Here is a 15,222-nt window from a genome sequence, read left to right on the forward strand (position 1 = left end):
CTCTTTAAAATATATAAATTTATAACTTTGTCCCCGAAATTTTTTTTGTTTATATTTTGACCTCTCGTTCATTTTGAAAGACTAAAAATATGCATAATTTCTACCGTTAGAACATTCACAACAATTTTCCAACCATTTTACCTATATGTTGGAACAATACCATTTTTTTTTTCCAATCATTTTTTTCTATATCATTAAAATAATATATTTTCGTACTTTATTCCATAAACTATTTTTTTTTTCACTCTCTTTTACCTTCTGTCTTGTTCCTCTCTCGCCCATCACTCTCGTCTCTATGCAATCTCTAATTCTTCTTCCATTTATTTTTCCCAAAATCAGAGCTTCCATTTCTTTGTCTCTCTATATATCTCGTTGTAGATCTCTCCATCTCCTTCTCTTCGAGGGTCCCAAGAGGTTTAGTCGCTGCTTCAGATCTCGCAGCGATTCAAATCCCCCACGAGCTTCGATTTTTGCCTCGCAGCTGGTATTCTAACATGTACAATTTCAGCATTCGCCATTTTGTCCTACAAGTAGTCTGTAGTCAATTACCTGTTTGTCCCTTATTGGGTCTTTTTGTTCTGGTTTTGTTTACTGATTTTCTTTTCTGGTAAGGATTTCCAAGTGAAAGTTGAGCATCGTTGTTGATTTGGTCATCGTTGTTGAGACTATATGGTCGGAAAATGTCGTGGGAAAGGGACGAGGGGTTCATTTTCTGGGGGACGAAGAAGGAAAAGGTGGAGACTAAGGCAGAGTTGACTAGGCGTAGCTAAGTTTGTATAAGTTTGTATAAGTTTGTCTTCCTTTACCAAAAATTCTAGTTCTGTCCCTGTATATTTATGATGGTTATGGGCTGAGAAACACACAACTTATCTTTAATTGTAAACAAATGAACATTATTCATTTGTCTGTATCTAAGACACTATTAGCAGGTTAGCAAAAGAAATTGATGTACTGATCAAGCATTCAGAGTTGTCTTTATTGGCTTTTGTTAAGGGTGGTGAAGGATAGGGATGAATTCCAAATCTAGGTAGGTGCAATAATGGGAAGTTTGGAAGAATTTGGAGGAAATTCAAACACTGTGGTGTCTATGTTTAAGAGATGTCAAGTAAAGTTTGTTTGTAGAAATGAGGTTTAGGCTTTATGAATTAGGGCATATTTATTTTTTATTTTTTATAGATAATTAGGGCATATTTATTGTTATCTTATTATTGTCACTCATAATGTCAGTTTTTCTTATTTTAAATTTAGTTTATTAGAATAAATAGAATTTTTTTTCAAACTTTGACGAATTGTTATAAACAGTTTTGGGGCTGATTGAGTTGTTGTTGCAACTTTTGGGAGACAACTTGGTTTGTTGGCGAGCGAGGTATGTAGCTTAGCTAATGGAATTTGAAAAATATCATTTTTACTTGTTTAAACATGATTCTAGAACCTTATGCATGAAAGTAAAATTATTTTTATACTGCTGGATATTTTCTTGTACTTGTGCGAACGTTGAGAAGATTACATGCACTTTGTAAATGCATTACTTGATATTACTTATGGGGAATTGTCGAGTTGTTGATTTGTGGTATTGAATATCATTGCAACTTGATGTAAATGTAATTTATCAATGTTCTTAATGAATTTTACATGGAAAATTAAACATGTGAGTATTTTATAAATTTATCCTTGAGCTTTTGATAATTGATGTCTTCGTGGCATAATTGAAGTCGTTGTGGCATAATTGATGTCTTTGTGGCATAACAATGATTACTCTATCGTGTTACCTTGGATAGGTTCATAGTCAAAATATTCTTTCGTGGGGAATTTGATTGACTCGAAGTGTTTTGGAATTTGATATGTTATTTAGCATAAACTTGCAATTCCTTTGGCAGTATTATCTATGCTGCTTACAAAACATTAGCTCCTTTTTTTCTTTTCTTTTTTCTTGGTTTAAATATCAGAATTAGGGGGAGGTCACTCAAATTGAGATACTCAATTAGCTGATTGTTGGAATTTGGTTAGGATTAGAGGTTTCAATAAGTACGTCGTTGTATTTGTTATTTGTATTGTTGGAAGATGAGACTTGGAGTTTGTAGTTAAACGTCTGTTTGGATGTTGAATCCAAATATTATTTAAATTCACCGCGCGGATTACGAAGTTTGATTTTGTGAGATAAAATTTGAAAAAGTTGAATAAAATATGATTTATTTATGAAAAAAGTATAATATTATTCCAAATATTATTTGAACCAATTAAACACACCACATTAGACCCAGATTGTGATGCTAGTAGAATATATCTTAGAGGGGAATTGGGATTTATGATTTATTGTGTTTAGCAATTATGGAGTAATTTAACAAGAAAATGTATTTTGTTATTAAGTTTTGTTGGAATATTTATTGATCTCTAATTGATGTTTTATAAGCAATATGGTAGTATAAATAATTGGTTTTTGGATAAAAAAAAAATTGTAAGAAAATGTTACAATTAGTTTTAATATCAATTCTTACTATAAATAGTATTTGTTCTTCTATACTCTTTACCTTTGAACTATTGTGTTTGTCTTTCCTAATTTGCTCAATTTTCAAGAATTCTTGTTCTCTTTTCTCTTTCTAGCTAAAGGCTTCTCTTGTATTTCGCATTTTAATGATATTGCGATTACTTAGAAAAATAAAATATATGTTCTTAGTATGTGTCATGCCCTCCTTTGGGCTAGGGCCATGACAATTAACCCAAATTCTTTTCTAATTGTGACAGTATCATTAACTAAGTGAAGATCATATAGGAAACCATGACAGAAACCATTGTGACCCTTGTCATCAACGAGCTAGTTCAGTTGATCGTCCATGAATCAAAATTGCTAAGGGGTGTCCACCGGGAAGTTGTGGACATTCGAGATGAACTTGAGAGCATCCAGTGTTTTCTCAAAGATACAGATAAAGGAGGAGAGCTCCAAGATGGTGTCAAAATTTGGGTGAAACAAGTGAGAGAAATAGCATATCATATAGAAGATGTAATAGATGAACACGTTCTTCACGAGGCACAACGTCTTCATCAGCAAAGTTTTATTGCTTTTCTCCATAAAATTGGCCATTTATTGAAAAAAATAAAACCACATCATGACATAGCTACCAAGATTCAAGATATCAAAATATCAGTCCGTGAAATCAAGGAACGAAGAGAAAGATATGGTTTTAGTTCCTCAGATCGAAGATCAAGTAGCAGAGCAACAAATGTTACATGGCATGACCCTCGAGTGGGTTCACTTTTCATTGAGGAAGATGAAGTTGTGGGTATTGAGTCTACGAGGGATGAACTCATAAGCTGGTTGGTGGGGGGAGTATCTAAACGCTCTGTGATTTCAGTGGTAGGCATGGGCGGAATTGGTAAGACAACTCTTACTAAGAAAGTATATGAGAATGAATCAGTGAAAGGACATTTTGATTGCAGTGTTTGGATCACTGTGTCTCAGTCATACAACGTGTCGAAGATACTCATGTCCATGATAAAGCAAATCTACCAAGCAAAAGATACTGCTCCGGGGCAAGTAGACATGACAGACGATATCACACTAATTAGCCAGCTGAGGAAATGTTTACAGCAAAAGAGGTATGTTGTGGTTTTTGATGATGTCTGGAAGACAAAGTTTTGGGAAATTGTGAAACATGCTTTACCATACAATGACAGAGGCAGTAGGATTATCATCACAACACGTAGTGATCTCATTGGTGTTTCTTGTAGAGAATCTTTATCCGATCAAGTGCACAAGCTACAACCTCTATCTCAAGACAAGGCTTGGGAATTGTTTTGCAGAAAGGCATTCCAGACCGAGTTCCAAAGGTGTTGTCCAAGAGAATTGGTGAGAATGTCGATGGACATTGTCAAAAAATGTGAAGGGCTACCACTTGCAATTGTTGCCATAGGTGGTCTTCTGTCAACGAAGGAGAAGGTGCCGTTAGAATGGCAAAAGTTGCTCGATAGCCTCAACTCTGAGCTAGAATGTAATCCCCACCTTACAAGTATCACTAACATTCTCTGTCTTAGTTATCATGATCTTCCATACTACCTAAAGTCATGCTACTTGTACTTCGGCATTTTCCCGGAGGACTACTCAATTAGTGGTTTAAGATTAATTTGGCTATGGGTAGCTGAGGGCTTTATAGAAGGAAGGAAGGGAAAATCATTGGAAGACGTGGCAGAAGAATACTTAATGGAGCTCATCAACAGAAACTTGGTTCAAGTTTCATTTGGGGAACTTGATTACGAGATAGAGAGAAAATATAGAGTCCATGATTTGCTGCATGAAATCATCCTATCGAAGGCTGAAGAGTTGAATTTTTGCCAAGTTCTAGAAGCCGGTGACACAACTTCCCATGAAAAAAGTCGATGCCTATCAATCCACGGTGTTAGAGAAAATGTTTTCGAGACAAGTAAGTACTCTCGAGTTCGTTCTGTTTTTCTCTTCAACATTAGTGAAATGCCCAGGTCTTTCGTTGTTAAATTGTTCAAAAAGTTCAAGCTTTTGAAAGTGTTGGATTTTGAAGATGCTCCTATTGATTATCTTCCTCAAGAAGTGGGTAATTTATTCCACTTAAAGCACTTAAGTTTGAGGAGAACAAAAGTAAAGATGCTTCCTAAGTCAGTGGGTAGGCTGCAGAACCTACAGACTCTAAATGTCTTGGAAACCGCAATGCCTGAGTTACCAATTGAGATATTTAGGCTTTCTAAGCTGAGACATCTTTTGGCTCATTCTCATGACTACGAAATTAAAAGTAGCTTTCATTCTGTGCGAGGAGTAAAAATACATGAAGGGATTGGATGTTTAAAAGACTTGCAAACATTAGCAAGTGTTGATGATCTTGGGGTTGGTCTATTTGAAGAGCTTAGAAAGTTGTGTCAGTTGAGGACGCTGGGCATTACAAATATGACAGCAAAACGTGGGAGGGCTCTTTGTATCTCCATACAAAATATGGTCCACCTTAAAATTTTGGTTGTAGGCTCCACCAGTGAGGATGAGATTCTAGACTTGCAATCAATTTCTTCACCACCTCCATTTCTAGAGTGTATCTATCTAAGGGGGCGATTGGAGAAGTTGCCCAATTGGGTTCTAGAGCTTCAGAATCTGGTCACACTAATCTTATTTTTCTCATCATTGAAGGAAGATCCATTGTCGTGTGTCCAAGCTTTGCCAAATCTAGTTACCCTTTCCCTCAATCATGCTTATGATGGGGAGCAGCTGCATTTTGAGGAAGGTGGTTTTCGAAAACTCAAGAAGCTCACACTCAGAGAATTGAAAAGATTAAAGATGGTGGAAATAGATAGGGGATCACTGCCTATTCTTGAGCAACTTGAGATTGGGCCTTGCCCGCAGATGAAAGAGGTACCCTCTGGAATCCACCACCTGAAAAGCCTAAAGATTCTCGACTTCTATGAAATGCAGGGAGAATTTGTCCTACGTATGCAGCCAGATACAGGCGAAGATTATTGGAAAGTCAATAAGGTAACTACTATCCGTCTCAAGTATAGGATTAAAGGAGAACGATATCAAATATACAAGCTTGGTGACTCAGACTTGTTGGAGCATCTGCAACGGTGAGTCTTGGAGGATCTAATCGCCATGCAGTTCAGTGATAGACAAGGCATGTGCCTCTGAGCCACAAGACTTCCATGAATTTTTAAATTTTTTTCTTTCTAGTTTTGTTATATGTAATGCTAAAATTCTTCACATTATGTGGCTGACTAAGCAAGACTTGCATTGGGCGGTGAGTTCCAACCTAGGCAACAGTTTGAAATGTTACCACAACCTTTTACACTTTATATTGTGTTTAATTTCCTGTTTTTTGGTACTTCTTTTTATTTGATATTTTAATGTTTCATCAGTAAAAATGGTTTGATACTAATCTATGTTACAACTAGGATCTAGCACATTCCACTGTCATAATAGAGTAATATTTGTGATAGATTTCCCTATAAATTGGAAATATTCCTGACTTCCAAACTCGCACATTCTACTATCCAATTTTTTTTTATTTTTTTTTATTTTTTTTTTATTTTTTTAAGTATTTAACATACAAAGCTATTTGAAACTCGCTACATCAACATATTGAATTATGAAATGGATGTGATAAATGTGTGAAAAAGGAACAGACTTTCTCGTTTTCATGGTGCTTGAAGCATACTGAGATCAAAGAGCTGTTAGAAAATTGGAAGTGGCCTCGATCTTGTGAAATTGTTCAAGCACAGCAATTTGGCTTCTTATGCCATTGCTTATGAAAACTGATTTTGCCCATCTTCATAATATAATGCTACTTTTTTTCACATTTATTTTTTAAGTGATTTCTTAAGTCAGCCACTTAAAATAAAAATAATTAAAAAAAAAAGGCACTTAAAACGCACAACTTCAACCGATATGAAATGAATATAAAAAATAGCATTACTCATCTTCATAAGCTAGCAAAGGAGAAGGAAAACACTAATGAAAATCACAGTTAACACATTCTTGGTCATTGTCGGCTTTGGATGAGATTTTGAAAGCTATGCGGTGTGATTGCTGGCAATGGATGCTGATCATGTACGTGTTTCTGGAGTTGTTCTTGAGACGACAAAGCATTTTGTTGTTTGGGAAAATTACGACAACAGATTGGGCCATTTAGGGATATAGTAGACGTCATTCTATTCTCTTCAATTTGCAATAATTGGTTAATTAACAAATGGAGTGTAACAATGTTCCAAAAAAAAAAAAATCAAAGTGAAAACCTAGTCATCAACTAGGCAACCAATTTATGTTCACAAAGATATGGAAGATATGTCTTTATATATTTGTGGTCGGGAAAAAAAAAATGTTAAATATACATGATTAAGTGTAAAAAAAAATTATGTCTTTGGAAAGAAGTTAAGATAACATAATTGACCGAAATCCATCAGTTTAAGTAATTAAAAGACTTCAAAATTATTTTCACTACTGCTATAAGGAGCGTTCGATCACATCTCTTGGTGTACAACAAATTTCGATTTTAGTAACGTGCAAATTTTGGTGGGTTACTAATATTAGTAACGTGCTAACAATTCGCACGTTACTAAAAACTTTAGTAATGTGCAAATTTTAGCATGTTACTAAATAGTAATGTGCTAAATTTTGCACGTTACTATTTAGTAACGTGCAAAATTTGCACGTTACTAAATTTGGTACATTACTAAAGTAGTAACCCTAAAATTTTCCACGTTACTATATTAGTAACGTGCAAAATTTAGCACATTACTATTTAGTAACGTGCTAAAATTTGCACATTACTAAATATTGTGTCAATATAATTTTTTTTAAAATAATAAAATTTTAAATAATTAGTAACCTAACTAATTTTGCACGTTACTAAATTTAGTAACACGCAAATTGTTTGCACGTTATTGAATTAGTAACGTTCAAATTCTTGCACATTACAAAAATAGTAACATGCAAAATTCTTGCACGTTACTAAGTTGGTATAAAAAAAATAATTTTAAAATTTAAATTATTAATGACGTGTCAAATTTAACACCTCGCTAAATAATAATGATCTATCATCATCTACCATCTATTGATTTATCATGATCGATCGGATAATTTATCATGATCGATCGGATGATTTACCATGATTGATTGGATAATTTATCGATCCTATTGATCTATCATGATCGATCGGATAATCTATCGATCCTATAGATGTATCATGATCAATTGGATGATCTATCGATCCTATTGATCTATCATGATCAATTTGATGATCTACCATGATTGATTGGATGATCTATTGATCCTATTGATCTATCATGATCGATCGGATGATCTATCGATCCTATTGATCTATCATGATTGATCGGATGATCTATCGCTTCTATTGATCTATCATGATCGATTGGATGATCTATCATGATGGATCAGATGATCTATCGATCATATTGATCTATGATGATCTATCAATCCTATTGATCTATCATGATCAATGGGATGATCTACCATGATTTATTGGATGATCTATCGATCCTATTTATCTATCATGATCAATCGGATGATCTACCATGATTGATTGGATGATCTATCGATCCTATTGATCTATCGTGATCAATTAGATGATTTATCATGGATCGATTGGATGATCTATCATGATTGATCAGATGATTTATCATGATCGATCGGATGATCTATCATGATTGATTGGATAATCTATCGATCCTATTGATCTATCATGATCAATCAGATGATCTATCGATCTTATTGATCTATCATGATCGATCGGATGATCTACCATGATTGATCGATCGGATGATCTATCGATCCTATTGACCTATCATGATCGATCTGATGATCTACCATGATTGATTAGATGATCTATTTATCCTATTGATCTATCATGATCGATCGGATGATCTATCGATCCTATTGATCTATCATGATTGATCGGATGATCTATCAATCCTATTGATCTATCATGATCGATCGAATGATCTATTGATCTTATAGATCTATCATGAATGATCGAATGATCTATTGATCGTGATAGAGTTTGATCAATCATACTTGACACAGTAAAGGTTCGATCGAACGTCCGATCGATCCTAATAAGTACTAGTCCGATCGATCATGATAGGATCATAAGATCGATAGAATATCTGATCGATCAAAGCGTATTGCTCTAATCTGATCTGTAAATCATGAGTAATGTGATACATGCGTGTTTTTATATATATATAGCTTTTTCTTTTCTTTTTTTAAGTAAACTATATTTTATAGTTAGTTATATACTAGCTATAAGATATATGTTATATAGTAAGTATTAATAATTAATTAATATGTTAGTTTAACAAACTATATAAGGCAAAAATGTATTTTTTCAATAAGACAAAAATATCTATAAATTCGAAAAAAAAAAATATATATATAAAGAAAAAAAGAAAAATAAAAAAAAATTCAACCCAAAAAAAAAAGACGTTTTTTGTTTTTTTTTTTAAAAAAAAAATAACCCAAAATTAACTTAAAATAAAAAAAAAACAAAAATTAAAAAAATTAAAAAATGAGAAAGAATTTGATTTAAAAGAACAAACGAAAAAATAATTAATAGTTATGAAAACAATATTTTTTGGAAAAAAGAAAACAAACGAAAATTAAAAAAGAAAACCTGTTTTTTTTTTTTATTAATTTTTTTTTTTAAAAAAAAAAGAAAAGAAAAGAAAAGAAAAGCAATTTTTCTTTTTTAAAAAAATATAAATGAAAATTATGAATAAATACCATTATATATATATATATATATATACACAAAAAAAGTTAATTAAAAAACAAAAAAGCTTGTGACTACTGAGCCTTTTGGGGGGAAGTATGGCGCGCGCGGGACACGAAAATTTTGTGTCCCGCACGCGCCTCACCCGAAAGTTTAATTATTTTTTTTTCTAAAATTTTAGTAACGTGTAAATTTTCCACGTTACTAAATAGTAATGTGGTGATGATTTCCACGTTACTAAAATTAAATTTTAGTAACGTGCAAATTTTCCACGTTACTAAATAATAATGTGGTGATGATTTCCACGTTACTAAAATTATTTTAGTAACTGAAAATCATGTGACTGAAATAAGGTTACTACGCTTTAGTAACGTGCAGAAGGGTTTTGCACGTTACTAAAATCTAAATTTTATCTAGTCATCTGCACGCGGGACACGAAACAATTCCAGCCTTTTTGGGTCTTTTAATTAAAACACCAATTCCAGCCATTTTTTTCTCCCCATGTGTTCCAAGCTTCCTTGCTTTCTCCCACAAGGTACTCTCTCACTTTCTCTCTCTCCCTCTCTCCCTCCCTTGGTTACGTCTTTTGGCTTCCTTCTCTTGTTTTGTCTGGCTTTGTTTTGTTTGCTAATTAAATAAATATTTAATATTTATCTGTTTTTTTCTTTTCTTTGTTTGGTTTATTTTTTTGTTTTTTATTTTTTTCAGTTATGAAGGTTGCATTGTATGAGCAGAATGAGAAACCTTCTTCTGCCCTTGAGTAAGTTCGTTTCTTATATATATATATATTTTTTTGAAGCAAATGTATTTTTTGATCTGATTTCAAATATATGTGCGTCACTTTGTATTTTGGGCATGAACTGGTGATAGAATATTCTTCTTCTATAGTTGTGCGTCACTTTCTTCTTCTGTTTTTTTTTTTTTTTTTTGGTTGCAGGTACATCGGAAGGAGCTGGCCGGCGTCACTTTCTCCTTTTTTTTTTTTTTTTTTTTTTTTTTGTGGTTTTCAGGTATACCGGAAGGAGCCAGCATCACTTTCTTCTTCGTTTTTTTTTTTTTTTTGGTTTTCAGTTACACCGGAAGGAGCTAGCCATCTCTGTTCGGTCTCTTTTTTTTTTTTCTTTTCTTTTTTTTTTTTTTTTTTTCCTTTTTTTTAGGAAGGACCCAGCCATCTGCGTCGTCTTTCTTCTTCTTCTCTTCTTTTTCTTTTTCTTTTTTTTTTTTCTTTTTTTTTTTTAAAATTTTTTATATATACTTTAGTAACGTGTTGACACTAATACAACATGTTACAAGTTAAATTATTTTTTTTTATTTTTTTTTATATTGGAACTTAGTAACGTGCATTATTTTATTTTATTTTTTTAAAATTTTTTTTACATGGATTTAGTAACGTGCAAAAGTGTTGCACGTTACTAAAATATTTTTTTAATTTTTTTTTTATATATCTTTAATAACGTGGAACACTTTTGCATGTTACTAAAATTAGTAACGTACAACAGTTTTGCACGTTACTAGACTTAGTAACGTTCAACGTAAATTATCACGTTACTATGTTTACTAGCGTCTAATTTGCACGTTACTATATATTTACTACCGTACATTTTCTTATGCGTTACTATTTAGTAATGTGATCTCTATTTGGACGTTACTAAAATTATTTTAGTAACTATGGGATTAGGAACGTGAAAATCACGCCACTAATTTCACGTTACTATAGTTTGCTAACGTGTAAAAGGCTTTTGCACGTTAGTAAACCTAGGTTACTAAAATTGAAAATTTTTGTAGTTACGTGTTTGATCTTTGAGGTGAACTTTTTTGTTTCTGATTTTGATCAAAATCCCACATCTGCAGTACTCTCTCATCTTTTATTTATCAGCCTCACTGAATTTTTTTTTTTTTTTTTTTTTTTTTAATTTTTTTTTTTTTTTTTTTTTTCCTTTGGTTGAGATACATCTCTGCCACCTCAAATCCCAAATGGGAACTTGACCTTATTTAGTTGACCCTTTTTCTTTTTCATCGCCAACCTAAGAACGTACATCATTATAGAATAGAAAAATATAAAAATTAACTATAATTAAAGTCAACATTTTAAGGACCTACCATCTCATCCAAACCCCCCTTGCACATCTAAAAACACTCGGAAACATTCACCGCATTTAGATCGGTTCAAGCTACGTTTACCAGTATACCTACCCAACAACATAAGAAATTAAAAAATAAAAAAATAAAAAATAAAAAAAGAAAAAAAAAAAGATAAAGACTTGTATTGGTTCAGCTAAATTTTCAATTAGTCAAAGACAATATTATCAAAGAGTTCTATCCAAAATTTGTATAAGTTCTTCTCTTGGCCATAAATTTTTGTTAGAGCAATAGAACAAAGAGAGAATGGTTATGGCGTTGAGGTTCTAGGTTAGTGGGTTAGTGGATTTTCCCAATCTCAATCCGTTTCGATGTGATTTTTTAAAACCTCTATTGAAACATTTGTTCAGGTTCTGGGTTTTTGGTGTTTTTTCTTTGGCTGAATTTGAGATGGGTTTGTCTCACTTTGGTTTTTTCTTTATTTATTTTTATTTTTTTATTAATTTTTTTTTTTGCAGGTGGCGTTTTTGAGTGTAAGCTCTAATTTTTTTGTTTGTTTGGGTGAAGGAAGAGAGCGATAAAGGAGGAGAGGGAGAGAGAGAAAAAAAATTATGATGTAAACAATGAATAAGCAAATTTCATGCCTCTTCTGTTGGATAAAATAAAATAAAATAAAATAAAATAAAAGAAGAAAAAAAAAAAAAAAAAAGGTTGAAAATATATAGTCAAATTTAACTAATATATAGAAGATTCGCCTACTCTGTTTGAAACCAAACAAAAAAATAAATAAATAAATAGCCCAACTGATTATATTCACAACACCATCAAACCCCACGGCCTACCCCACCAAAATTTCCGCCCAACCGTTCCATTCTGGCTAAAGATGGCAGCCACCCACGCATTGGGGTGACTTTGAAAGCAAGCCCAATTTACTTGTGTTGTGTGTGTTGATTAGTCAAAAGTAATCCAGATGTCCTAGACCGCAGGCTGCCGCTACACTTGTCGTACTGAGAATGAGAGGTATTAAAAAGAAATGGTCAAAAGGAAATAGCTTTCCAAGGAGAACTACTTTATTTGAACAACTAAAGTCTAAAGCATCATAAAAATATGAAGCTTCGAGGTCAAAGCTTCAAATTCCCCTAGCTTCAGCAATGTTTTTGTAAGCATAATTTTTTTTTTTTTTTTTTTTTTTTTTTGTTTTAACGTGACTTTTTTTTTTTTTTTTTTTGGATATTCTTTTCTTTTGCTTTGAAGATTAAATTTTTATGTGAATTTCCTGTTTTTAGTTTGTGGGTGTTCTTGTTTTAATTCGGTTTGGTTCAAAGGAGAAGATCTAGAATATCGGTGTTTGCGTTTATGAGAAGTAGTTGGAAGAAGGAAATATGAGTGACTTATATATAGGGTGTGTTTGGTAAACATTTTGATAGTACTTTTTTTTAAAACAGAATCAAAAGTAATTGGCAAGATATTAAGAAAAAAAGAGTTTTGAATTTTTTTTTATTTTTTATTTTTTAAGTAAAAGTGAAAAAGGTTGTAAAAAGTAATTGATGTAAAAAAAGAAAAAAAAAAGTTGTTATTCTTTTTTTCTCTTTCTAACTTTGTATTTCTCTTATATAGTTTTTGTGTACTTTAGTTGTGCTTTCACTTCTTAATGATATTTCGATTGTTTTTTTTTTTTTAACAAAAATAAAAATTAGTTCTTAGTGGGTGTCATATCATGCTTTGGGCATGACACTTAACCCAATTCTTTTCTAATTGTGACAATATCATTCACTAGGTGAAGATTAGAGAGGAAACCATAATAGAAACCGTTGTGATCCTTGTCATCAACGAGCTAGTTTAGTTGATCGTTCATGAATCAAAACTGCTAAAGGGTGTACACCAGGAAGTTGTGGACAATAGAGATGAACTGGATAGCATCCGGTGTTTCCTCAAAGATGCAGATAAAGGAGACCTCCAAGATGGTTTAATAACGTGAGTGAAACAAGTGCGAGAAGTAGCTTATCATTTGATGCAATACCTCTTTCAAGAATCTTGGCTGTGGACGGTTTTAAAAACTTTCAATTTCACCCTTCGAACTTCTAATTTAATGCAATATCCCCCATTTATTAGGGTTAGGCGTAAAATCAAACGGTAGAATGGGTAAAACGATCTTTTGCCATTTGGAGGTAGCCAAACCACCCCTAAGGGCCTTGGGGTGGTTCGTCCAATCTCATTGGCCCAAAAGGGGTGGCACGAGCCACCCCTGTTTTATTTTTTAGTTTACTTTTTTTTTCTTGATTTTTATTTTTATTTTTATTTTTAAAAAAAATTCTTTGTATTTTTTTTAATGAGGTACATGACACTTGTCATTTTTTGATTGGGTTGTTGTTAGTTTTTTTGATGTCAAATGGACGGAAGTACTATTTGGATATATGCCCATAAGCAAGGTACCATATGTGATCGAAAACAAAACTGAAATGGAAAAAAATGAAGCTGTTAAAACCAAGAGGGCAAAACGGTGTTTAATTTTAATTTTTAATTCAAAATTAAGCGTAAATTTGAAATTTTATAAAAGTTTTAGGTGCATAAAGGTTATTTCACCCATTTTGCCATCTGATTTAATGCCTAACCCAAACGGAGGGGGACATTACATTAAATTAGAAGTTCGATGGGTGAAATTGAGAGTTTTTAAACGGAGTGGGTCGTTTCGAAACGAATAGACTTTCATTGAGTTCAAATTGTATCTTGTCGCAATACACACTTATTAAGTAAAAAGGTCAAAAAAAATTCGAGGCCGCTACAGGAAAAAGGCCCAAAAATCATAATCACGTAATTGGGCGAGTAATATTATGAGGAGGACTCTTGTCCTGTTTGTGTCTTTTTAAATGTCACGTGGCTTTAAAGTTATAATTAAATCGAAATTTAATAATAATAAACTCAAATTTAATGATAATTTTAAAAGGCCCAAAAGTCTAAAAGTCATAGTCATCCCTATAACATTACTTTGCTTACGCAAACATGTCAAGATCCACGCCTAGCCTCCTTTACGCAAACATATCTTTTTGACTCTTTGGTTTATTGTGAGCAACTCGCTTACGCAAACATGTCAAGAGTAATTCCAACGTCCTGACTGCAGCAACAACAGAAACTCAATATATTTGTTATGTCTTTAACTTCTGCTCAGGAAAAAAAAAAAAAAAACTGAAACTGAAACTGAAGCTAATTTCTCCATCGCTTGGGCTACCACTCAAGTCAAAAACAGCAGCCATCACACCACCTGCAAGCTACCTTCCTCTGCCGACACTTTTGTCAAACTCTTCACCCACTAAATGCATCCATACCCAATGTAATTCAAGGTAAAAGCTTCAAATTCCCCTAGTTTCTGCAATCTTCTTTGTGAGCATAGATTTTATTTTATTATTTTATTTAGTTGGACGTGCCTCTTCTTTTTGGGAATTCTTTTCTTTTGCTTTAAAGATTGGATTTTTATGTGGGTTTTCTGTTTTTGGTTTTGTGGGTGTACTTGTTTACTCCTTAGAATTGGGATGCCTGTCAAAAAATACAGACCAAATGTTTATCTTATTCTTTCCACATGCGCATAGAGACACAGATATGTTGTTGAATCCTGCCTTCATCAATGTTAAGAGTAAGGGGTGGGATATCCAATTGTACATGTAGCTAATTAACTTGGCATGGAAATAAAAACAAAAACAAAAACAAAAAAAAAAAAAAAAACAAAAAATGAATAAACCAAGGAACTAGTTTCTTGATATTAGGAAATGATTTCTGCAACATAATTGGCAAAGATAAAGATTGTAACCATATGTTTTGGTTCTTTAAGGTTGCGAGTAGCGACTATCTATTGGACTCTTTTCTCGAACTCCTTTTGTAGCTTTGGGTCAAATCCAAATGAATACTTGTACTC

The 15,222-nt window shown here is 32.7% G+C and overlaps 1 protein-coding gene across 1 annotated transcript; it reads left to right on the forward strand.

Annotated features, from left to right (window-relative positions):
• Positions 1-2,772: 2,772 nt before the first annotated feature.
• Positions 2,773-5,581, forward strand: LOC133869279 (disease resistance protein RPM1-like). Its single transcript, XM_062306233.1, has one exon. The coding sequence runs from the start codon at positions 2,777-2,779 to the stop codon at positions 5,579-5,581; it is 2,805 nt and encodes a 934-aa protein (XP_062162217.1). The 5' UTR covers positions 2,773-2,776.
• Positions 5,582-15,222: the final 9,641 nt, after the last annotated feature.

Source organism: Alnus glutinosa, chromosome 5, assembly GCF_958979055.1.
Source record: "Alnus glutinosa chromosome 5, dhAlnGlut1.1, whole genome shotgun sequence".
Classification (NCBI taxonomy): domain Eukaryota; kingdom Viridiplantae; phylum Streptophyta; class Magnoliopsida; order Fagales; family Betulaceae; genus Alnus; species Alnus glutinosa.